General features: G+C 37.8%; 6 protein-coding genes across 9 annotated transcripts; 4 read left to right on the top strand and 2 right to left on the bottom strand.

Annotated features, from left to right (window-relative positions):
- Window positions 1-289: 289 nt before the first annotated feature.
- On the bottom strand, window positions 290-6,133 carry LOC130711622 (uncharacterized). 2 transcript variants are annotated; one of them, XM_057561319.1, is made up of 9 exons: window positions 3,789-6,133; window positions 2,449-2,678; window positions 2,123-2,355; window positions 1,805-2,023; window positions 1,619-1,711; window positions 1,437-1,541; window positions 1,056-1,352; window positions 614-686; window positions 290-463 (listed from the first exon to the last, which is right to left on the bottom strand). In XM_057561319.1, exons 3-9 carry the CDS (start codon window positions 2,324-2,326, stop codon window positions 450-452), a joined length of 1,005 nt encoding a protein of 334 aa, XP_057417302.1. In that variant the 5' UTR covers window positions 2,327-2,355; window positions 2,449-2,678; window positions 3,789-6,133; the 3' UTR covers window positions 290-449. The 2 variants fall into 2 exon arrangements, with proteins under 2 accessions (XP_057417302.1, XP_057417300.1); XM_057561317.1 differs by lacking the exon at window positions 290-463 and having other exon boundaries at window positions 477-686.
- Window positions 6,134-6,166: 33 nt separating this feature from the next.
- Window positions 6,167-7,945, top strand: LOC130711624 (uncharacterized). The gene is made up of 2 exons (XM_057561323.1): window positions 6,167-6,729; window positions 6,823-7,945. The coding sequence occupies exons 1-2, from the start codon at window positions 6,184-6,186 to the stop codon at window positions 7,126-7,128; spliced, it is 852 nt and encodes a 283-aa protein (XP_057417306.1). The 5' UTR covers window positions 6,167-6,183; the 3' UTR covers window positions 7,129-7,945.
- A 142-nt stretch (window positions 7,946-8,087) lies between these two features.
- Window positions 8,088-10,530, top strand: LOC130712192 (PKS-NRPS hybrid synthetase cheA-like). The gene is made up of 3 exons (XM_057562030.1): window positions 8,088-8,228; window positions 8,318-9,495; window positions 9,630-10,530. The coding sequence occupies exons 1-3, from the start codon at window positions 8,088-8,090 to the stop codon at window positions 10,528-10,530; spliced, it is 2,220 nt and encodes a 739-aa protein (XP_057418013.1).
- On the top strand, window positions 9,956-12,616 carry LOC130711626 (uncharacterized). Its single transcript, XM_057561325.1, has 4 exons — window positions 9,956-12,075; window positions 12,155-12,256; window positions 12,337-12,402; window positions 12,493-12,616. The coding sequence occupies exons 1-4, from the start codon at window positions 11,713-11,715 to the stop codon at window positions 12,550-12,552; spliced, it is 591 nt and encodes a 196-aa protein (XP_057417308.1). The 5' UTR covers window positions 9,956-11,712; the 3' UTR covers window positions 12,553-12,616.
- Window positions 12,617-14,173: 1,557 nt separating this feature from the next.
- LOC130711623 (stem-specific protein TSJT1-like) lies at window positions 14,174-16,321 on the top strand. Of its 3 annotated transcripts, none has more exons than XM_057561322.1 (5): window positions 14,174-14,240; window positions 14,386-14,725; window positions 14,815-15,055; window positions 15,160-15,280; window positions 15,711-16,321. In XM_057561322.1, the coding sequence occupies exons 1-5, from the start codon at window positions 14,189-14,191 to the stop codon at window positions 15,896-15,898; spliced, it is 942 nt and encodes a 313-aa protein (XP_057417305.1). In that variant the 5' UTR covers window positions 14,174-14,188; the 3' UTR covers window positions 15,899-16,321. The 3 variants fall into 3 exon arrangements, with proteins under 3 accessions (XP_057417305.1, XP_057417304.1, XP_057417303.1); XM_057561321.1 differs by having other exon boundaries at window positions 14,234-14,270; window positions 14,397-14,725; window positions 15,711-16,317; XM_057561320.1 differs by lacking the exon at window positions 14,174-14,240 and having other exon boundaries at window positions 14,320-14,725; window positions 15,711-16,319.
- A 242-nt stretch (window positions 16,322-16,563) lies between these two features.
- Window positions 16,564-23,976, bottom strand: LOC130711618 (uncharacterized). Its single transcript, XM_057561314.1, has 12 exons — window positions 23,637-23,976; window positions 23,464-23,548; window positions 22,310-22,440; window positions 22,121-22,223; window positions 21,952-21,966; window positions 20,016-20,161; window positions 19,669-19,864; window positions 19,231-19,305; window positions 18,861-18,977; window positions 18,628-18,672; window positions 17,204-17,302; window positions 16,564-17,062 (listed from the first exon to the last, which is right to left on the bottom strand). Exons 1-12 carry the CDS (start codon window positions 23,939-23,941, stop codon window positions 17,042-17,044), a joined length of 1,338 nt encoding a protein of 445 aa, XP_057417297.1. The 5' UTR covers window positions 23,942-23,976; the 3' UTR covers window positions 16,564-17,041.
- Window positions 23,977-24,268: the final 292 nt, after the last annotated feature.

Below are 24,268 nucleotides of genomic sequence, written 5' to 3'. Positions count from 1 at the left end.
GTATAGTACTTTAACTTGTGCCAATGACAATATTTTTGTCATTGTTTTTTTTAGACCTACGAATTTAATATCATTGCTTTGGGATTTAGATTTTAATTACTCATTATAAATTGCAATTGTCAAAATTACTCAATTATTGTGGGTTCTAAAAACTTTTTTACTAATATAAGTTAAATATCCCTTAATTGTTTTAAAGGATAAAAGCACCTATACACATTCAGCTCACATAAAAAAGTGAAGAGCACATGAAGTGACATTAAAATGACCACCAGAGAGTACCATACTAGCTAGCATAAAGTATGCATATGAAGTAGCTTCCCAATTCAAACAATTCATAGCATATAATCCTAATTTAACCATGATTCACAAAAACAACATAAAATCAAAACAATGTATATAAAAATGTTGCAAACTCATGCATATTCAATCTCCAAGAACAAAGTAGCCTCTTAATCTTCACCATCTTCATATGCAAGTATTAAAAAGAACATGTCAATAACATATAGAAACAAAAATTGGCAAAAGTAGACTATCAATGAGTTAAGCTAACTGTGTATCTCGACCATCAAAGTGTTTGATCATCAAATTTAGTACATGCTAAGAAGATACATACCATATTCATCATCTTCATTAGCGTTTGAACTTGGAGAATTCAAATGGTTCGAGGCACTCGAAGCATCTGAAACCTATTAAAAGTAAAAGCATGCTTAGAGACTATAATCCACATCGGGCAAAGAAGACCAAAACACCTTATGAGAATATGATAACAAAGTCCCTAGTGCAGTACACATATTAATTAACTGTCAAAAATAGAAAGAAAAAATAGCAACATACTAAGAGATAAGAGATTTTTGTACAAGTGTGGGTGCAACCAAAACTACAGAATTATTATTGTTGTATCCAATCTAATCTACATGTCAAAAGTGCTGAATTTTTAGTATCATAACACATTGTAACCAATGATCATTCACAAAATAAAACAAAACATTAAGAGATTACCCGGACAGAACAATTTATACAAATCATAACACAAACAGTAAAAGGAAAAAGGTTACCCGTCTTGCAGCATCCACAAGCTCATTAAGATCTTCTCCAGGAAGTCGATTTTGAATTAGTGTCAACACATTTGCCAACAAGTTTTCCATATGCTTCATTCGATCACGTAGCTCTTCATTTTCAGATGAGGAAGCCTTTGTTTTTTTACATTTTGGAATCTTGCCCATGCAGCGGATACGCCCCCTTTTATCAAGTCCTTGCACTTTAGAGAATATGTCTTCCTTCCAAGATGTATGCCTTTGTGTGTTTTGAGTTGATTGAGATGTTTCAGCCTCATCATGTTTCTTTAGTTCTTCCTAAAAATCATAGATATGCCAACAAAAAATAAGTTAACTATGCAAAAAAAGTTTAAGCAAAACAAGAAAGAAAGTAAATCTTACAATTACTCTTGCAGCTTTTTCATTGACAATTGTCCCATCTTTACGAGTTCGAGTCTGAATGTATATCTCTTTACGTTTAGGCGACACTCCTTTGCCCAATTTTTTCTAAATTCATTTAAACAAGTTATAAGTAATTTTGCACAAATTAATTTACTCAATGACATGTACAAATAAATACAAACCTTTTCGTCAATCAATCTTGGAAGACTTTTTGTTCCCATACAATGAACATCTTCAAACTTGGCACGATTTCTTCGGTTAATCTCACTTGTTTTCTGTATATAATACAAACTAATATTAGTAAAGAAATGAAATTTATAAAACATTAAGATCAATATGCATAATAATCTATTTGCTTTAGGACTTACTTGTCCTGATTCTGAAAACCAATGATGAACTAAATCACGATATTGACTTGGTTCAACTCTATCATCAGGCAATTTGGATGCAATTTCTTCTTCTGTTTTAGAAGGATTATATGCTAGTGACTTTATATCACTCTTCCATTGCCTCCACTTTTCATTCAACTCCGCTTTCAACATTTCTCTTATTGTGTCATTTATTGGAGGAACAAACTCAAATTTACTCTAAAACAATAAATGTTAAAATAAATATATTATAGTACAAAATAAGTCATAATACCATTTTTATTATATAAAAGTAATTCAAAAAAAAAATTATGATACCTCTATTGCTTCCAACATGTCATCTATGTTCTCCTTTGGCATCTTTTTCCAAGAAATGTAGTTGATGGGAGCAAAATGAGGTCTTCTAACGACACTACCTATGAAACGAGTAAGAGTTGTTGCTTCTTCACCAACGGGTCGACCATATTTGTCTAAATTAACTATTATAAAATCACCAACTTGCATATCCCAAACATCTAACATTCTTGTTGGGCCTCTTACTCGTTTCGACTCTATGCATTCACATGTGGAAAAAAGACATAAGTATCCAAGACATTAATTTATTATTTAGAATAAATAAAACATATAAATGAAATCATGTATACCTTTCTCAGCTTGTATTTCCTCAGTTTCAATATCAGAAGGAATGGAGTTAGACTCCAAAGATCCATGTATGACCTTTTCTCCATGTCCTGGGTTAGATTGGGTTTCTTCAGCATTTCTTGTGGAAGATTCTATCCCATCATTTTAATTTGGTTGACCATGTTGATTTGAGTTTTCCAGTCTACGATGTCCAATATTTAATTTTCTCTTCTTTCCCATTGCAACCTTGATACTAATTACATTCAAATAAACAAGTAAATAATAAATTATAACACTATCAAAAACATGATGCATTCAATCAAGCAACCAAGAACATCCATAACAAACTAAAAAACACTCTCAAAACAAGCTTAAAACAAGCTTAATATATATAGTCATCTTAAATAGGAACTTGAAAATTCAGCTTTCATTATTGTTAGTTCTAACTTCTAATTACTTAGCAAACCTTCTATATAAGTTGCTGCTACAAGTGTGGCAGCTAAGCTTCTCGTTCTAATTACTTTTAGGATGGAAAAGTGTTCGAGAGATCAAAGAAAAAAGGGCCAGGAGTTTATCTACAAGTGTGGCAGCTAAGCTTCTCATTCTAATTACTTGTGCCAATGGTCATATCTTGGGAATTTTTATCTACTGTTTTAGTTCTTTTTCTTTTATGGACTTTTGGTAGATCGATAGCTTCATCAACAGTTATGAATCTATTCAATTTTGATGCTTTGTAAAATGATCTATTTTGTTATGATGTCCATTGCTAACATAGTAGTGTTTTATTTTTTTAAAAGCCAAGACAAAGAAAACAAGAAAACAGGACACAAATATAGGCATAGATACATAATATATACAACCATAGTCCATAACTTACACCTAAGGCAGTAGTGTTTTTTTCTTAAAGGCCAAAGAAGTTTTTATTAAACATAGCACAAGTAGTGCTAAACTTTGATACATAGCAGTAGCAATCTAGTGCCACTAGATAAAAGAAACAAAAAATGAGAAGCCTCTAATTTAGATTAAGCCACAACCTGTAATAGCTAGTGTAAATAATTATATGAACTGATATATAGGAAAAAAATACAGTGATTATATGACCTCTTTTGGGTTTATCCATTTCAATTATGTACCAAGTTTTAGTTCAGTATACAAATTTAGCAAGAAATAACACAACAGAGAGATATCAAATGGCGCAGAACATGAAATCACAAAGAGATATCTGTAAATAAAACCAGAATATCATAAAACCACAATACCACAATATCAAGTGGTGCAGAACATTGAATCAAAGAAGCACATGCTCCATTTAGGGCAGGGTCTGAAATAGGCATTTAAAAAAACCACCAGTTAAAGACGTTACCAATTTCGTACAAGTTCTGTAGTTGAGAAGAAGTGCCGTCGAGAAGAACAGCCAGTCGCGCGCACAGAGGTGGAGAGAAGCTGGAACCGCCGCACACAGGGGAGGAGGAGAAGACGGACGGCGTGCACACAAGGGTGGAGGAGAAGGCAAAACGCGGGCGCACAGACAGAGGAGGAGACTGACGACGGCGCACAAACAGAGGAGGAGACTGACGACTACGCCATCAAGCAAAGCTAGGGGGAATTAGATTTCCCACCCCTGTTTTAGATTTCCCACCCCATTTAAAAGTGGGGAAAAACCAAAATTGCGCCTCCGTGTTTTAGTCCGAATGTTATAAATTCGGACTCCTCCGAATGTTCAAATGTCGGACTCCGTTAATAATAGAACAAAACTATCAATTCAGATTCACATTTAGAACGAGACAGAACATCAACTCTCGGAGGTCTCAAGAGAAGCAACCCAGAGGCACCCAAATCGACCCACACATCACGACCAAAAGCGACCAAGAATCATCTGTGTTTCAAAACCGACCACACTGAGGTAATTTGTTGGAATCCACGACCAAGAATCATTTGTATTTTGATGAGTTGGTGTTGTGATTTCAAATTTAGGGTTTCAAATTTAGGTATTTCAGATTAGGTTTCGAATCCCTTTTTATGAGTTGATGTTGTGAAATTTCATTTGTATTGTGATTTCTGGGGTTTTTGGGGTTCTGAGGTGCGAATTTAGGGATATTTGTACTCCGAATCTTCAAGATTCGGAATGGTTCAGGACTTGAAGATTCGGAATAGTTCAGGACTTCAAGATTCGGAATTGAGAGATTCAGTACTGTCTCTATGACAGTAACTCCTATGACAGTAACTCCTATTGCTTCTGTTATTGTTTTTCATGATAAGATGAATGGGGTGAAGATAATTTCCATGCTTTTGGCTATCTTAGGGTAGTGGTTAAGGACATAACCAACTTGAGATTTCACATTTGAATTTCATAACATTATTTGAATTGTATTGAAATTTCATAACATTAGTTTACTATTTATACTTGTGGATTACTCATTACATAGCTATTAATCTGTTTTCCTTATTTTTCTTGATAGATTATGGCAAGGACAAAGCAACATAAGAGGGTATCGTCTGAAGAGTTGGCCGATCGTCATGCCTATCTCCACGCTTCTCATAGGCGAGGTGATCATGATACAGATGTGTCGACTTCTCGGAAGGGGCTAGGAAGGCGACCACTGAGGTTCCTGCTACTGAGGTTCCTGCCCCTGCCACTGAGGTTCTTGCTACTGAGGTTCCTGCTACTCAGGTTCGTGCTACTGAGGTTCCTGCTCTCTCGACGCCTGAGGTTACTGCTACTGAGGTTTCTCCTCAGTCGACGCCTGAGGTTACTGCCCACGATACTGTTGAGCCTTCCACCTCTTCACTTGATATTGATGCAGTTGAGGAGCCATTGGAGTCGGAGTCGGAGTCGGGGTCGGGGTCGGGGTCTGAGTCTGAGATTGAGGGTGAGGATGTAGAGGTAGAGGATCCGAATATGCCGCCGCTCCAGAGAGATCCACCGTTTCCTGGTGGGCCGGTTGAGTTGTCACTTCTGCAGCATTACCCGGATCACATAGCGCCGTGGACGTGGCATACCCTACTAGGCACCATTGACCCTCGTTATTCTGAGCGAGGTGATTTGAGGCTTGCCACTGCTGGTACGAAGCTCGGGCTGATGACGTGTGAGGGGGACAATTACAGGGAGGTCCGCTTGATTGTGGAGAGGAGCGGACTGTATCCACTGGTCAGGTGTAGCTATGTAGAGACGGACCCAGGGCTTATATCGGCCCTTGTGGAGAGGTGGCACGAGGAGACTAGTAGTTTCCACATGCCATTCGGGGAGATGACTGTCACCCTTGACGACGTCTCCGCTCTTCTTCACATCCCGGTTGGTGGGAGATTCTACACTCCAGAAGTGGCCTCGAGATATGATGTGGCAGAGACCCGCGCTTTGCTGTTAGGGGGGGATGCAGATTTGTACATGGCTGAGTTTGATGTGAAGAGGGGTCCGACTATGAGGTTCAGCTTCTTGCGAGACCTTTACCCGACAGCTGTTGCAGGTTTGTTTCATTCATTATCTGAACTTTTTCCAACTATTATTTATATTTACTTAATCATAATTTGTATTACATTGTAATGTAGAGGGGCGGTACGAGCATGCAGCCAGGATGTACCTGATGCATCTTGTTGGCGCGACATTGTTCGCCGACAAGAGTGGGGGGCACTCATTCTCCGCCCGTTGGATCGGCATGCTACAGAATCTTGAGCGGGTGTCAGAGTTCGCGTGGGGCGCCATGGCCCTTGCCACGTTGTACGACCAGCTTGGACAGTCTTCTCGCAGCGGGGTCAAACAGATGGGCGGTTACACGTCCCTATTGATGGCCTGGGTCTTTGAGCACTTTCCAGACAGGCTCGTTCGCCGGTATGCGAACCCGGCTTACACAGAGGACCAGCCCAGAGCTTGTAGGTGGACAGAGTCACGGTCGGGGCATGCTAGGCTTGACGAGAGGCGAGTACTACTTGATGAGTTGACGGCCGACAACGTCACTTGGACTCCATATGAGGCCCACAGGGAATTGCGACAGCGGGATGAGAGGGCTTTGTTCTCAGGCTACATTCGGTGTCCCTATCCCCCTGCTGTGCGACCTCATCTTCCGGAGCGGGTCATGCGACAGTTTGGGTATATACAGACGATCCTGCGCCACCCTAGTGAGATGGATAGATCTCCCGCAGCTGAGGCTGTTGATGCGACATTCGCAGATTATGTGCAGTACTTGTTCCCTGAGGGCGACCCTGCTATAGAGGAGGGACAGGCTGTGGGCGGTTACATGGATTGGTACGCTAGAGTGTCTCATTGTTTCATCATACCGGATGAGAGGAGGATTGATCTCAGTGCCGTGGTAAATTTTAAATTTTAATTATATTTTCTTTATGCACTTGTGGTTTTCTATATGTGATTTACTAACAACGTTTTTTTTATTATTTACTTTCAGGCTGCTTTGCGTAGGGCTTTAGAAGTCCTTGAGCTGTCACTTGAGGTGGATGATGCTTTGCTGCCAGGCACACAGGCCCGCGCTTTAACGGAGAGAGCACTTCGCATCCTCCAGGACTTGGCTGGGACACAGGGCATTGCTTACGCTGCTGGGAGAGGAGGTCTGGGAGCAGGTGGCCGAGCAGGTGGCCGAGCAGGTGGCCGAGCAGGTGGCCGAGCAAGTGGCCGGGAGGGCGGCAGGGCAGGAGCTAGGGGAGGCCGTAGGGGTAGGGGAGGTCGTCGGGTAGGGGACAGTAGGGGACATTAGTTGTATGAGCTTTTTGTTGACATTACTATTACGATATTAGGGGACTATGTATTTTGCACTACTATTTCGGATTAGTATGAGTTTTATGTTCACTTTAATGTATATTTTTTTTTTCTTTTTCACTTTTACCCTAAACCCTAATAATTTGTGAGCTTTATGTTCACTTTAACATTTTTTTTTCTTTTTCACTTTTATAATCAACCCTAATAATTGTAAAATCTATTAATTTTAAAATCTATTACTTTTATAATCAACCCTAATAATCAACCCTTGTAATGGAAGCCAAAACCTGCAGCATGAGTGGCTTGGGCTATCCAATGCATCTAACATGTTGTGGGTTCAAACCTGGCACTCAACAACCCAAACCCTTGTAATGAAGTTTAATCTTTAGGATATAATCCGAAACTTCATCCTTCGGATCAGTATGAAACTTCATCCTTCGGATTAGTATGAAACTTCAACTTCCGGACACCTCTGACAGATTTTACCACTTTTTTCAGCACCATTACTCCATAGCTTCACCTACCTCACCACCATTATGGCCTGCATAAACTCCTCAACCACCAAACCACCCCCCATTACATTTCACTTCTAATCACCCTCACTCCCTCACTTCCTCTTTTCTTACTACCCCTCAACCCCCCACCACCATCATTGCACCACCACCAACAACCTTCATCAACCAGCACCAACAACATTCATCAACCAGCACCACCTTTCATTGTGCTCTTGGTATGTATCATTGCATCCATTGTAATATACATATATACGTTTGTTTAAATTTTCTACTATTTAAATTTCTCTTCATTTTTTGCCACCACCATCACTTCAACTTTTCTGCCTCGACATAAATCCGAATGTTCAAGTCTCGGAGTAGTACGAAAGTTATACTCTCGGATTAGTACGAATGTTCATTATACGGACTGTTAACCAGTGGCAGATTGGTTTATGCAGGCAGTATGACGAGCACATTTTTCTATGATGATGAAATGCTGCTTCTAAAACAAGATAATGATGTCAGTGAAGGATTGTTGCTTCAACAACAAGATAATGTTCAGCCTATAAGTGTGGATACCACTCATTTATGGTCGACCGATCAGGTATTCATTGCGTAGACCATAATGACATTACTGTTTAGTGATGTTTGAATTGATTACTAATTTTAAAATGATATGCTACCACTGTACAGATATTTGAAACTGTTGATGGCCTTAAACAATGGGCTAAGAATGTTCGGAAGGACAATGAATATGCGATTGTGACTGGAAGGTCTGATTATTCCAGAAAAGGTGGAAATATGTATATTGTTCTGCGGTGCTCGAAGCATGGTGTGTACATCCCGTACAAGGACCCTAAGTCCTTCAAGTACAACTCCACCGGATCACAAGAATGTAATTGTCCTTTTAAACTTAAAGGACGACCTACGGAGGGTGATAGAAATTGGTGGCTGAAAGTGTTGGAAGGGGTACACAACCATGAACCAGCTAGATCTTTGGTTGGCCATTCCTACGCTGGTCGACTAACAGAAGAAGAGAAGGTTCAAGTCGACAGCATGAATAACAATTGGGTCCCACCGAGACACATGTTGGCCACTTTGAAGGAAAATAATCCGGGTAACTTGTCTACAATCACTCAAGTGTATAATCGCATCAAAAAAGTTAAAGAATTAGACTGCGGGCCACTTACAGAGATGCAATATTTGCTGAAGAAGTTGGCAGAAGCCAACTATGTTCACTTCGAAAGACATGAAGAAGATTTGGGTGTCATTATGGAACTTTTATGGGATCATCCTAATGCTATTAAACTCTTCAACACATTCCCTCATGTAGTAATCATGGATTGCACATACAAGACAAACAAATTCCAAATTCCATTGCTTGAAATGGTTGGCCTCACTTCTACTGGTCTGACTTACTCCATTGCATTTTGCTACATGACTCGTGAGCGCACACCTGACTATGTTTGGGCCTTGGAGTGCATGAAGTCTTTGCTTGCTGACCCTGCCCGATTACCTGGAGTGATTGTGACTGATAGGGAATTGGCTTTACTCAGTGCTGTTAGGAATATTTTTCCTGAGGCTACCCATTTACTATGCCTATTCCACATAAACAAGAATGTTGAGGCAAAGTGCAAATTGTGGGTTGACACAACAGATATTAAAGCCTTAGTGATGCAAAAGTGGAATGAAGTGGTATATGCGGAAACAGCTACACAATTTGAGGAGGAATGGAGCGACATGTGTGATATGTGCAAGGATCATCCAAAGTTCACATCGTACATTTATGACACTTGGTTGGTTCACAAGGAGAAATTTGTGAAGGCATGGACAAACAGAGTGAAGCATTTTGGAACGACCACAAGTAACAGGTACTACGCACATGCAATCTTGCTTCATTTGATAGAATTGATTCATTTGATAGGCTTGTTTCATTTTTTGTATGCATTTGATAGACTTGTTTCATTTGATAGGCTTGATAGACTAGCTTCATGTTTGTATGCAGGGCTGAAAGTGCACATGCAAGCTTGAAGAAGATGCTTAGGAACGGCAAGGGTAACTTGTGCGATTCATGGGAAGCAGTTGATAGGTTGACCATTGTACGCCACAATGCAATACAAGCATCGTTTGAGCGCAGTATTAACATTGTAGAGCACCGTTTCAAGTCTCCGATGTATAAGAATATGAGAGGATTCGTTGCTACACATGCCCTTCACCTAATGTATGATGAACAAAACAGATTTTGGGGTCATGGTGAGAAATGCGGTTGCGTGATGCAAGTCACTCATGGACTACCTTGCGCTTGTGCACTTCAGAGTATGGCCTCAATTCCGTATGCAGCAGTTGATCCATTCTGGAAGATACTTTCTTGGGAACAAGTGCCTGTTGTGGAGAGTCAAACCTCAAAATCTAGTAGCATGCCGCCAGAGATTGAGGCCTTGATTGCTCATTTCAATACCTTGGATGATGCAGGCCAAAGTATGTTGAGAAGGAAGCTTAAAGAGCTTTATTGTCCTCAAATCAGTTCATTGTGTCCTCCTGAAGTGAAGATAAAGCACAATCAATCGTCCAAGGAGAGGAAAACCAAACCTCCCAGAGGTCAATCAATAGGATCCACCCAGCGTGACCTTTCACATTGGGAACTTGTTGACAATCAGACCAAAGAACAAGAAGCGAAAGCTAGCAAGAGGAAACCTAGGCTCACCAAAACTCCTAAAACATCTCCAACATCGCAAGCTCCTAAGTCAAAGAACAAGAAGGCTATGACGGCCACCGGCTCCAAAATCTACTTACCGGAGTTGCCATCTTTTTTATGGCCATATATACATGAAGTGATAGATGTTGTCGGGGATGGTAATTGTGGATACAGAGCCGTCGCTGCATTGCTGGACCTTCAGAACGGTTAGGATGGTTGGCCTCGGGTTAGGGAAGAGCTGATTGTAGAACTCACACTCTATGAGAAACACTATACATGCATGTGGGGTTATGATGTGGTACAAGCCATGCACAATCGTCTCACTCTCCCTCCTGATGGTAGAGCCACTAAAGCCAAATGGATGCATCTACCGGAGATGGGGTACCTTATTGCTAACCGGTTTCGGGTGGTTTTCATCTCCATCTCTTTAAAATCTAGTTACACTTACCTTCCGATGAGAGGAGGCGCCCCACCGTTAGAACATCCTGTCATAGCTATTGGTCATGTGACCAATCACTTTGTATAGGTATATCCTCAATTAAATACTCTGCTTTTTTATTAATACACTCTCTTGTCACGTTAAACAATTTATATTGAAATATATCTAATTTTACTATTATACTCTTAAATGTAGCTGAAGTTGGTGTCTGGACATCCTATGTCGCCAATTGCTCCCCAATGGGAATACAACGTTGAAGAACCCGAGTCCGAATGGTGTATACCGTATAAAGAGCGTTTGGATAGATTTATGGCCGAACACACTGTTTGGATTGGTCCTCGTGTTATTACCAACTTTGATTTAACAGACATAACAGAAGATTGATAATATGATTCATGTTTGTAATGTTGTAACCATGTCTGTAACCATATTATTAGCAAGAATATTTTCCTACATGTATTAAGACAATGCTCCAGTACTGTAACGAGGTCTGTTTGTCCCATATTATTGTCACTGCATTTTCACGTTTCTGTCTTTGTGACAGTATCTGGTTTGAGAGATCCGAATCTTGAAGTTTCATATTAATCTGGTTTTTCAACTCTCGGACGTCTTAAAAAGGGGGTGGTAAATTTAATTATGACTCAGTCCGAAACTTATAGTCCTGGATTGATCCGAAACTTATAGTCCTGGATCACCCTTACCAAGCAGCAGAATGCAATAAGACCAGACCAAAAGGCATATTCATCAATTACAATCTCAACCACCATCACTGCCTACACAACCAACTCTGACCACCATTAATATTCACCACCAACCCCACCACCAACCCCATTACTCATTCATCCTACACCATAAATCCCTTTACTTCCTATATTAGTCCCCTATGCACCAAAGGCATCCTACACCATTAAATTACTTCCCTTCTTCCCTTGTTGCAGGAAATAACCAGAAGAAATGGAACAAGATCCACCATCAACCTTCATCCGCCCTTGCAAACGCCAAGACAACCTTTCCTCCAGCTCTCGTCCTCTCATTCCCGGCCCAGCTGGCCCCGTCCAGGCCGCCATGATTCACCGCAGATCCACCGACGACAAACCAAACATTTCAACCCAACAATTCGTTAGACAAGTCCTCCAAGACGGCCACGACACCGATCCCGATTTCCAATCCAATGCTTGGCTTTCAGCTCTGCAATTAAACGGATCTGCCACTCCTCTGGGCGCAATCACTCACCATCATGAAAGAGTAGATCACGTCATCGGTGTTATCAAATCCTGCAATCCCAATGGGTTTGGAGATGCAACAGTTACACTCAAGGTATTTCCTTATTCCTCCTTATATTTCAGTGAAATGTTGTATTCATGTTTCTCTCATGACATCTGAGATTGAGATTCAGGACCCTACGGGCACTGTTGGCGCTAGTATCCATCACAAGGTCTTCACTGAAAGCGTATTTGCGAAAGACATAACTGTTGGATCTGTTCTGCTTCTCCAAAAGGTTAATCTATAGGCAACTTTAACATTTTAAGCTTCTTTGGACAACTTGGACATCACATCGTTTCTTCACTTTGCTTTCAGGTCGCTGTGTTCTCTCCTAGAAAGTCTAATTGTTATCTGAATATAACCTTGTCCAATGTAGTCAAGGTATGGGAATCTTCTTCCACATCTACAATAAAGCATTTGAATATTTTCCACATCTACAACAAAGCATTTGAATCTGTTTTCATTATACAGGTATTTCCAAAGGACAGTGCACCTCCACCTGGAAGCTTCACAAACATAACAAAAGATTAATATTAGTTCTTTACTAATTCTATATTAAGGACTATTTGTGTAACTTTTGAAATGCTGAACTTAGATTATGTATTATTATTTTGCTTTACTTTTCAAATGCTTAACTTGGATTATGTATTGTAATTTTTTTTAAATTGGATTATGTAACTTTTCAATTTTAAAGTCATGTTATATTTGCTGCAATTGGACTAAAGTCATGTTATTTTAACTGTAATTAAAGAATCCGAACTTTTAACTCTCGGACTAGTCCAGAACATCAACCTCTGGACTGGTATGGAGGTTTAAGTCCCGGAGGGTAGTCCCGACATTTTTTTAAAAAGGCTAGGGTGGCAATTCTAAAACAGGGGGTGGGAAATCTAATTCCCAAAGCTAGGGATTTCAAAGTCATTTTGCGTTTCAGAGAGAGCAAAGGCTTTTTTTCTCCTATAATTTTAGTCTTTTATGATTATTTTATGATAAAAATAACCTTTGCAAAAAAATAAGCGCTTAATTATGAAATTTTTGGCGGGCAAATTTTAGCTACGGCAAAAACAAGCGTTGGTATATAATACTTATAGCCACGGTAAGTCAAATTTCGTTGGTATACGATGTCTATTCTCACCCTATTTATATCTATCACTATATCCTATAGCGACGAAATTATATTTGTAGATATATGTAATCTATACCCACAGTTGGTATACGACGCTTTTACCCATGGCTGAAGTTTTGTCACTAAATGAATTAGTTATAGTAATAATCATTCGTAGGTATATCCTACTTATAGCCACGGTTAATAAGGAGTCTGTTGGTAAATAACATTTATACCTACGCTTTTTATTGCTGTCACTAAAGCTGTCCGTTGGTATATGGCAATTTTTTTGTAGTGGGGTCAATATTTGTAACTTTGTGAAGTTAGTAAAAAACACTTAGATGATTAAGAGGACTGGATGCAGCCTGTTGAGGATGAACCAGGAGTCCAGGAGATTATGATTATGGAAAAGCCAGAATGAAGATGTTCATCAAGTCTACAAACTATGAGCTATTGGATATAATCACTGAGGGAGACTATGTTCCTAAGTGAACTGATAGAACACATATTGTTGTTGTTTATTGAGCAAATCTGAGTATGTCAAAGTTCATGGTTGTGATACTACCAAGGAGATGTAGGAAATGCTTCCTAGAGCTCATGAAGGAACAAATGTTGTGAAAGAAGCTAAGGCTAGCATGCCTACTCATCAGTTTGATAAAATCAATGGCATAATTGATATTTTAAATTTGTTTAAAGGTGAATTTATAATTTAAAATGGTGCTAGGATAACACTACTATAAAATGGTAAAATTAAGAAAGTTATTTTAAGATGGGTTAAGTGGTCAGTCCTATAAGAGAACAAGAAATATGTTCCTAAAATGGATTATGAATGCGTAAATAAATAGGAATGTAATGTGTCTATAAATAAAATATATCGGTATTAGCTTTGTCTTTGATAAAACACACAAAATTAGTTCCCAGTCTACAAAGCTATTTATCAAATCCCCACCAAACACAAAACCTTCTATTATAAGCATCTTAATTATATCTAATAATAATGTTTCTTATTTTACATTCTGCTGCTTCAGGTTCCTATATATATATTTAGCTATATATATACCTTAAATGACTACCTATCAGTGCCCGATTTCTAAGGCAATCACTAAATCTCATTCTCTATCTGCAGCTACTTTGATATCTGATTTTGGTAAATTATTTTCTTCTTCTCTCTTTCTTCTTCCTTCCACACATTTTAGAGTATGTCTATTTGTTCATATCATATGCAAAATTGATCATTGTTCAAAAGCTCAGAGATTTGATGTTCTTTTTGCAGCTAATTGCTCTGTTGATATTGGTTCATTTCTTTGAGAAAGTGTATACACTCCTTGTAGAAGATAAAAGAAGAGAAGTGGTAACATTTGAAGGGAACTTAGACCCAGAGGAAGAGGCAAAGATGTTGGGAATTTTCAAGGAGAGTTTGGTTAATCCCCCCAAAGAGCTCAACAGTGAAGCTTCTTTGAATTCATCCAGAAAGTCTAAGCTTCCTGATGAAATCATTAAGGATTTTGTATCCTTCAATCCCTCCCATGCTTTCTCAATGAGCTTTGGAAATGATGCTTTTCTAGCTTATTCCCCTCCAAACAAGCCCTCCATTGGTAACGGGTATGTGCCTATTGGTATCTCTGAAATTGCAAAACTGAATTTATGAACCATTTCTATTTCTCATACAAAATAATATGTTTGTCACACAGGTTGTTTTGTGGTTTGGATAACATATACTGTGCTTTCATGGGGAGTCTGAACAACCTGAGCAAGCTCATCAAGCAGTATGGCCTATCAAAGGCAACCAATGAGGCCCTTTTTATCATTGAAGCATTCAGGACACTACGTGACAGAGGTCCATTCCCTGCTGATCAGGTCCTCAAAGAACTTGAAGGCAGTTTTGGATTTGTGATCTATGACAACAAGAATGGCACAGTTTTCATTGCATCAGTAAGACCCTTTCTGAATCTCCATATCCGCACAGGAAATGTGATATTTTATAATGTAACATTGAAACCGTTATGGTGCTTATATTTACATATTAAATTGAGCAGGATTCAAATGGAGGGATTGGGCTTTTCTGGGGTGTTGCAGCTGATGGTTCTATAGTTGTTTCTGAAAATTTGGAGCTGATCAAAGCAAGTTGTGCTAAATCATACGCACCATTCCCCAGTGGTATGTAAATTTGATTTTATAAAACTATGAGTTCATAATACTCAATGAATACCGATTACAGTGATTAAAAGCTGCGGTTTGAATGTTGAAATTCAATTCTTAAAAACCGCACTCTTGTAAGGATTTGTGGTCTGCACTGGGTCGGATTTGTGCGACCATATTACAAACCCAAAAAAATAATAAAGACTTCATAATGAGAGCTCCTAACCATGTTTTCTAATTTTCTTGTAGAATTAATTAGGATGTCACTCATTGCCACAATTTAAATGTCCAATTATTAAACTTTTTTATCAAATAAAACTAGTATACAAAGGCTCATGATTAACTGGGGTCTAGTATATAGTATAACTCTAGAAGCACAGACTTAGTATACAATGGCTCATGATTTATTTGGAATATAATGCATGAAAGGTGTTTGATGAAATTGCAGGGTGCATGTTCCATAGTGAGCATGGTCTAACGAGCTACGAGCATCCTACGAGGAAGCTGAAGGCAATGCAAAGGATTGATAGCGAGGGAGTTATGTGTGGGGCCACCTTCCTTGTTGACTCTCAATCAAGGAAGTCAATGATGCCACGTGTCGGAAGCGAAGCCAATTGTGTTACTTGGGGCACATGAGCCTGATTTAGCCAACCATCATCTCAGCAATGACCCCTAACATCGATTTCTTTTTCTTTCCACTTTATTTTATTTTAATGCTAAGAGAGAGGAGAGCCAGGGGTGGTGTCTCTGTTATTAGCTCTTTTGGGATTTTCTTCTCTTTTTATTTGCTTATTTGGTTCCATTGTTGTATACATACTAGTGTGGAATCGTGCTATGCACAGATGTGTAATTATTGAAAGTTTACATGTATTGTTTAAGATAATCCTTTGTTTGTAATCAGAGGGCTCTAGTTCAAATAGGTCGATTTAAGTGCAAGTTCAAATAGGTCGATTTAAGTGCACATTAACCACTTAAAATCAGAGCTGTCCAATTCAGTTTGGAGGGTCACAGACCTTCGGAGGGTCACAGACCCTTCACTTTAGTAAATGTAGGATCACTTGACTGCAGAAAATCTGAATTCAACAACATAGGGTCAGGTTTGTTCATGATTTGTTTGAACTTGAACATATTTTAAAAGTCTATAATTTTATTTTAGACCAAAATTTATCTGACCTGATTCCTTCCTTTCTATCCTTTCTTCTTTCTTCAGAATCGCCAAACCAGTTCTACCAAAACCGCACTGCAGTCCATACTAGCTAGCATGCATATTTGTTCCATTAAGCAGACTCAAACACCTCAAATATGAAATGGTTCACCATATGAATTGATCAGTATGAGCCAATGTTTATAACCCATAATGAAGTTTTTTTTTTTTCATAATAAATTTACAGTACTTAGAGACATCATCATAGTTGACCTACAATATGAGAAACTGTGATGTAACAAGGGATTGAAATTTAATGACAACCAAAGCAACCAAGCCTTAAACCAAAAATACTAAGGACTATGCCTCTTACAACCACCCATTACTCCAATTTAGTTAAAGAATTTTGCAATTAGTCCAATAGGTCTTTGATGATCATCTAGGATTCGTTGGCCCTACCTGTAAGAGAATCTAAGCCTAGGGGCACCAGAGAGTTTACCCGTTAGAGACTAGGTTGATCTGATTAGGCACATCAACGTTACAGAACATGACCAGCGGAAAACAGCAGATCAACCTTCTGAAAAGATACCACTGTCGACCATTTCTGACCAAACTCGTAGCAGTGACCACACTTTTTAATTTATGTCCACAAAAATCTGCAATAACTCACGAGAAACCAGAATGTTATCCAACTTTTGGGGTTTAAAGGGCAAAGGAAATGCACCACATCAAATTTGTAGAAATTGATCATGCGGAAAATCTAATTGCTCAAGAAACATTCAATTTGTATAACTAACCTCTAGATCAGGAAGTGGTTCATAAGATTTCATCTCTTTAGTATCAAACACTGTAATACCCGTAATTCTCTGAATTCCAGGTTTAGTAGCTACGAGATTCTGCATATGTCATGGTATCACCAACAGTTCAAACAACAAGTATTCTAAATAGATGATGTATCTAATCAATGCAATGCACTAAATTGAAATTTGGCTTGTTTTTTTTCTTCTTTAAATTATAGTCGACTACTTCTGTATATTTTATAATAAATCATTATTTCAATAGCTCGAAACGATAATGATTGAAACATATTAAATAGGGCTAGTTTCAATGAATTATCAAAAGAAAACTCTTCAAGCTACTGGTCCCAGACAGAAATGAGCATCCAAACATCTATCACACGGGGATATTGACGAACAAAGATCTAAAAAAGAATGAAAATGGTTGCAGACTATTTGAGGGGTCGGCAGCCTCCCTTCCAACTATTTCCTACTCAAATTCCATGCACCCTTCTATCATGATTCTATGACTAATCCCTTAGCTAACTAAATGCTTTCCCTGCTAATCATGGCTCACCGGCTACGTGTGCAGGTAAGTTACGTGTAGATTCTTATTTTTCTCATGTTTTACCCACTTACTTCATGGAGCTGAATTCCTCTACTTTCCATCATAGCACTCCTAGAATACACCATTTGATGGGTGGTTTTGTATAAGATAATGGTGTTTGCTATGGTACCTTAACTCAAATCAAGGTATGGTACCGAAAATGAGATAATTCAATAATAAAGAAGCATGTACAAGTTATAACTTTGATGTTATTTTATCGTAATGATATGATATTTCATTCTTAGAGACATGAGATTTGTAGGTTGTGTTTTTTTAGGCTTTGTTCATCCGTCAATCATAGTCATTTTGCGCGTATCTCAACCATCATCGTTCATCTCTACAACTAAACCATTTTTCATTAAAAAACAAATTTCATGAGATGAAATTAGTTGAATAGTAAAATGAAATGCGAAAATGTAAATTTACCTAAAAAAAATATAATAATCATCTATTAAATTACTCAACGCGGGTACCATACCCAGAATGTTTTATGGGTACCACAAAATTTACCTAAGATAATAATAACAGTTTTCCCCAGCCAAAAAAGAAAGAAGGAAACTAATAACAAGTAATATTGATTTGATATCTGGAATTCTGGAGGATACACAACTTAGGACTGTCCCATAATCAAATGATAGTAGAAAACTAAATAGACATGTCTAGGCATAGACCTTCCTGGTTGATATAAATATATACTGATAAGCTCTTCCAAACACACTCAAGTAAGCATGCTAGGATCTGACTTAATGTGGTAAAAAACAAACATGACTTCAAATTTTCAATACCACTGCTACAGGTATCTGATAGATATAAAAAGCAGAATTCTTTAAACTCATACCAGGTGGAAATCTGTGGATCCTAAAGCTTCAACCTGTGATAAAACCTGTACATAGATTTCAACATCGTATGTCACTTAACAACCAGCAAAATTCAAGCATTAGGATTGTGCATAATGGCAATATCTAAACTCCAAAAGGAATTATGATACAAAAACACCGTGTACAGGGGATAAAAAGGTATAATATAATGTTCAAAATAGAAGGCAAAGATGATGCAGACAAAATGAATTACCCTCGTTTGAAGGCCATTAATCACAACAACTCTCTCCCCAGAAGAACCATTTTGGGATAAGCTAACTTCAAAGGGGCCCAGATTTCTCTCTGACTGGTTTGTAAGATTCAGTTTTAGCTGCAAACAACAGACAATCCACTTCAGCTTCCAAATTTATATTTATTTCTGTTAGAAAATTAAACTTAAGGACTACAAGTAGAATATGTTAAAAAATTAGTCTCCATATTCCCTAAAATTGAAAAGATTCTACCAAGAGCTGCTATATAAGCTGAAAAAATGACCGTTAGCCAAAAAACCTAGGTAACTTAAGCTGTAGATTTCTAGTTTACAATGAGTAGCATGATGAGAAGACCAGTGGATCATATATTACCTTGAATGGTCTTTGAAGGTTAATGATAGATGGAACCTCTATAACTTGCAACTCAATCTCTTTCTTTGTTGTCGGCTGCAAAGAAACATTTCCAGTCAAAGTTCTAGTGTATGAGAAAACTAACTAACCATGAATTCAGAAAACTGAAAGCATGCTTCAGGGGGAGTGGGGGTAAAATAAAACAGGCACTAAATTTTGATTGATAAGTATACGTGCATCCAGAAGGATTTGATGCTAAACATGTAATCAACTATTATTGTTTTGAAAGTGAAAGGGAAAAGGAAAAACAGCATACGTGATTCCAATGAATGTGCTGTGGAAACAGAGAAGCCTAACCATCAACATTGTCAATGTCTACTGGTATTTAACAAGGTTACAAGAACACACAAGATAATCAATTCTTCTATTGATTATCATTATAGAAGAAAAAACACTTACAGTTCCCAATATCTGCTGGGTCTGCAGGCGACCAGGTTCACCCAAATTTGTTCGCCATGTTATCTGGAGTTTACCAAGAACATTACTGCCCTCAACTTTAGTTTGAACAGAACCATCCGATGACGATTTTAATTGATAAAGATAGTTGTAAATTCCTCCACCAGATCTTATTAGAATTGGCGGCTTAAATATCTCCCTGAAAAAATAACTTACTTCATAATCCATAGCAATAATTATAAAATCTATTTACAAAAGATAAGCCAAATATATAGGTGGAAATAAAGACCAGAACTTGTTTTTGTTTGATTTTAGAATGCTTCGTTCCAAAAGGAATATATAGTACTGACCTTGCAGAACTATCTTTCTCAGAATGGTGCCCATCACCTTTAAGTGTTGTTGCACTATAATACTGAGCAGGTTCAAAATCAACTTGGTCCATGAAAAGGTTTGATTTTGTATGGTTTTCAATACAAGCTTCCAGAAAGGTAGTTTCCTGAGACACATCAAGGAGATGAATTGATGCAAAGGTTTAGGTAGCGGCAGGCACTTCAATTCAAGACCATAAAGCCTTAAATTGAAGACTAAAACGTGACATTTTTTAACCTAAAGTAAATACTGAGAACAGACATAACCTAATAAATATGTATGTCTAAAGTCAGGGGTAGCTTAACATGCAAGAGTATCTTCTGGATAAATAAATAAAAGGAGGGAGCGGCTAATTAATATTTTTAAAATAAAAGGTTAAAAAGCGTAGGATGTGTTTGGTTTGTTTCTATATCCTTTGATAATTTCAAAATGTCACCTTATTATCATTTTCTTTTCTATTTTTAATATTTTATGAAGGAATTAGTGGAAAAGAAGGAAATGGCCATTTCCTCCAAAAAAAATTGAAACTAGGCTATAAATGAAAATCTGACGACATATTTGTAATTATTAATGAAACCCATATGAACTGATAATGGAAAAAAATAAAATAAACTAGACATCCCCTATAGAGAGTATTTTGATTGATTAAGAGAGATTGGTTTAAAAAACTGCCATGACTTGATATCAAATTATCAATCCAATATTGAGCACTGGTCCGACTGGAGCTGGGACAAAGCCCAAAAAAATGTACTCATAAACTATGTTCATGCAATTTCAGAAGTTAAAAATACTTAAATATTTCACTTAAGCATAACTAATAATCTAATAAAAGAAAATCTTAACACCAGATCCATTGTATATTTATAAATAATAAATCAAAAATGATAAATCATTAGATTTGAAGGTTTGTATAATTTGTGCTTTTTATATAGGATAACACTTAGATACAGTTCCATGTGCAATTTTTTCTATTGCCCAATAACAAAATTACATGCAGACCGGAATGGGGTAGTTGAGGAAGTTATCAAATTAAAAAACAGTTAAGAAAGTGGGTAACTAAGTTTTTGATTGGGCATCTAAGGTTTGTCCGTTAAAAAACAGAAAACAGCCAAAGTATTGCATCTAAGGTTTGTCCTTTTATAACATCACTATTTCTCATGAGAGCAAAATAATATAGCCATAGTCCGCACTCCTTCCTACTTTATTGAATCATACATTCACCAACAAAGGCAACAAATACTTGCACGTACGCACTAACCAAAAGAATCTTGGTAAAAAAAGGATACTTTCAATGGATGTGAAAATATAGAGGGCAAGTTCATGGTGTTTTGCTATTGACTAACCCAAATTTATCTTTGAGAGCATATAACTAAATCCAAGTTTATGCTCCATGGGGTGCTATCAAGAAATTAATAGAAAGAAGCAATAAACTATAGCTTAAAAGAGGATATGATTGAAATGACAAAAGAACAGATATACAGTTGTATGCATATTTATTATCCTACCCTGGTTTTACAAGAAAATCGATCCTTTGGAACTGACTGACTATTTCTAATCTTAAGAGCTTCGGATGAAAATGTGATCAACACAATAAAAAGAAAAAAGGAAGCGTGGTGAAATGGTAATGCTACTGAGGACCTTAGTTGGTGGTTTTATAATCATAAGTTTGATTATCCTTGTCCATTTTAAGAACCGGGACATGCAAACAAAACTGAAAACAGTTATTTAATTTGGTGACACGGTGTAATCTGAAAATTTCAAACACTGGCAAAAGGGTATCATTTTTTTTTTGAACAGGCAAAAGGGTATCTTTGAATACAATTAGACTGTTTTTCACAATAACACTGGCGTGTTTGTCTAGGAAAAAGAAATTACTTACATTTGAATAGCATACTGAATATTCAAACATCAACATACCTTGATAACACGGACCTGCAAAAAAGATTTCAACAAGCAGAGTCATGTAAATGCAGAAAGAAACAGTTATTGGGCATTCAGTAACCCAGTTACTGTATAACTGTTTAATTTGAGAACGTGATTATTTTCAAATTCACTTGATATCATTTAAAAAAAAAGAGATCAGTACCTTTGTCCTAACAGAAAGTGGATTAGCAACAATGAACTTGAAAAATTGGGGCAGATATTTGCGCTCACCATCACCATCATTGTACAATGCAGTGCAGACCAGCCTTAAGGACATGCACAGGGTCAAATTAATTAAAATACAAATCAAAGGAAAGAAGAAAAAGCATGTTGGAGACTTATTACAACTTACGTGTGAGGTCCAAGCTCTTTAACATCATGTTCCACGATAAAATCATAACGCCCACCAGCACGTATCGTCTCAACTGGTGATTTTGATGTGTCTAAAAGAAGTATTCTCTGTCTCTCTGTTTGGATTTCAGCCTGCCAGTTACAAAGGTTTGAATAAGTATTAAGAAAATTAAAGTTTTAAAGGAATAAGCAGTCCCACTATTATGAATGAAATTGTAGTTACACTTTCTAGAGCTTAACTTTCCTTAAGATATTCTAATATTTTTACTTATGTATTTATCCAACACAAGTGACTCAAAACAAGAATGGGTGTGGTATGCTATGTACAGATCAGCACAAAACATTTTCAGCTGCAAGTTAGTCCCTCATACACCTGTCAACCCCAAAGGATAATCAAGAGGGTTTTCATACGTGACCTGATTCAAAAGTTTTCTGAAGTGTACCGCAAAACATTCCATAAGAGGGTGATCTCATGAAATCACAGGAGGCTCAAATGGCTGTCAAATGGATCCAATACAGTTAAGACCTAAAAGTCTCTCAACATGGAAGACAAATACGTAAATATAAAGTTTTCCCACAGTGATCTATCAAAGATAGAGAGCAGAGATCTTTCTGAAGTTATCTTGATTAACTCAGCCAAATAAAATGTAGGTCAAGACTCTTGTGTTTGATCACCTCACCAGTAAGTTGTAATAAGTCTCCAAACAGTAAAATGGATACAAGAAACTAGACTAACACCTTGCCCTCATATAATGTGTGACTCACGCATCAGCAATTATTGTACAAGATTCTCGTGCAGTGTCGTCAAATAGCCAATATAGTGGCACTAGATTGTAGCGCATGCACCGAGGGATCACCACTATCCACTATTTCGCGCTACTTTCCTCTATTTGCCACTTTTTTCTTTTTTTGCTGCTATTTTCCACTCTGAGGGCTTGACATAGCGGATTTTTGGCTTTCCGCTAATTTCCGCGATCCACGACTAACAACACTTTTTTGTGTGTATGTACTATGTAGCAGTTAAACTGCTATCAAAGGGGGTTTCACCACACACTAATAAAAAACTATTCACAAGGCAATAGTAACACTATGTTTCGGCGTTTCGCAAACAGTGAAGTAGCAATGCTTCAATTTACAAAGAAGATGTAGAATTACCTTGATAATCACTTCTCTGACTTCAAAATTGGAGCTATTGTTAATGCTAATATAGCTACAGAAAGTTTCTCCCAAGTAAATGGCACTGCATCAAGCAAATTGGTAACTGAATATCATGAAATTGATAACTGAGTGAGAAAAGAGAAAGAGAGAGTGTGTGAGTGTGTGTGTACCCGAAGGACTGAGGGAGAACGAGGAGGCCAGAGAGGCCGAGCGCATCGGAGAAATGGTTAAGGAGGAAGCGGTTGCGATAGTTGGGATCGGAATCGGGGGCGATAAGGGAATCGACGGCGGGGGCGGCGGGATCGTCGAAGAGGTCTTCACCGACGAAGAGGTCGGCGGGGTCGAGGCGAAGAGGAGGGTCGACGTTGAAGGAAGGGCGGCATAGCCTCATCACACGAAACGCCACCGAATGAGATCCTCCACTGCCACCACCGCCACCGCCACCGCCACCACCAGCTCCTCCTCCTCCACTCATCTTGTAAAGTGCGAATGAATGAAATTCAAATGCTTCTTCACATCACACCAAGCTTCCTTATGATATGTTCGAAATTAAAATTAAAATGCAGTCATTTCTTTAAAGATTTTTTTTTGAAAAGATTTTTATTTTATTTTACATATTGTTCGAATAATTTTTTTTACATTTTTCAGTAATATTAATATTAAATCATTCTTATTATTTTTTTCCTAAGTGAACTACACAAGGCAAGTTGAAAAAAATGAAAGTACAACATTATCACAACAAATCACATCAGACAGCTATTTATCAACTCTAACTTTCACTCAAAGAGGAAAGGTAGGTTCA

This window comes from Lotus japonicus, chromosome 4, assembly GCF_012489685.1.
Source record: "Lotus japonicus ecotype B-129 chromosome 4, LjGifu_v1.2".
NCBI classification, from domain to species: domain Eukaryota; kingdom Viridiplantae; phylum Streptophyta; class Magnoliopsida; order Fabales; family Fabaceae; genus Lotus; species Lotus japonicus.
The sequence above is the reverse complement of the archived record's forward strand: the minus strand, read 5'-3'. Positions and strand labels throughout refer to the sequence as shown.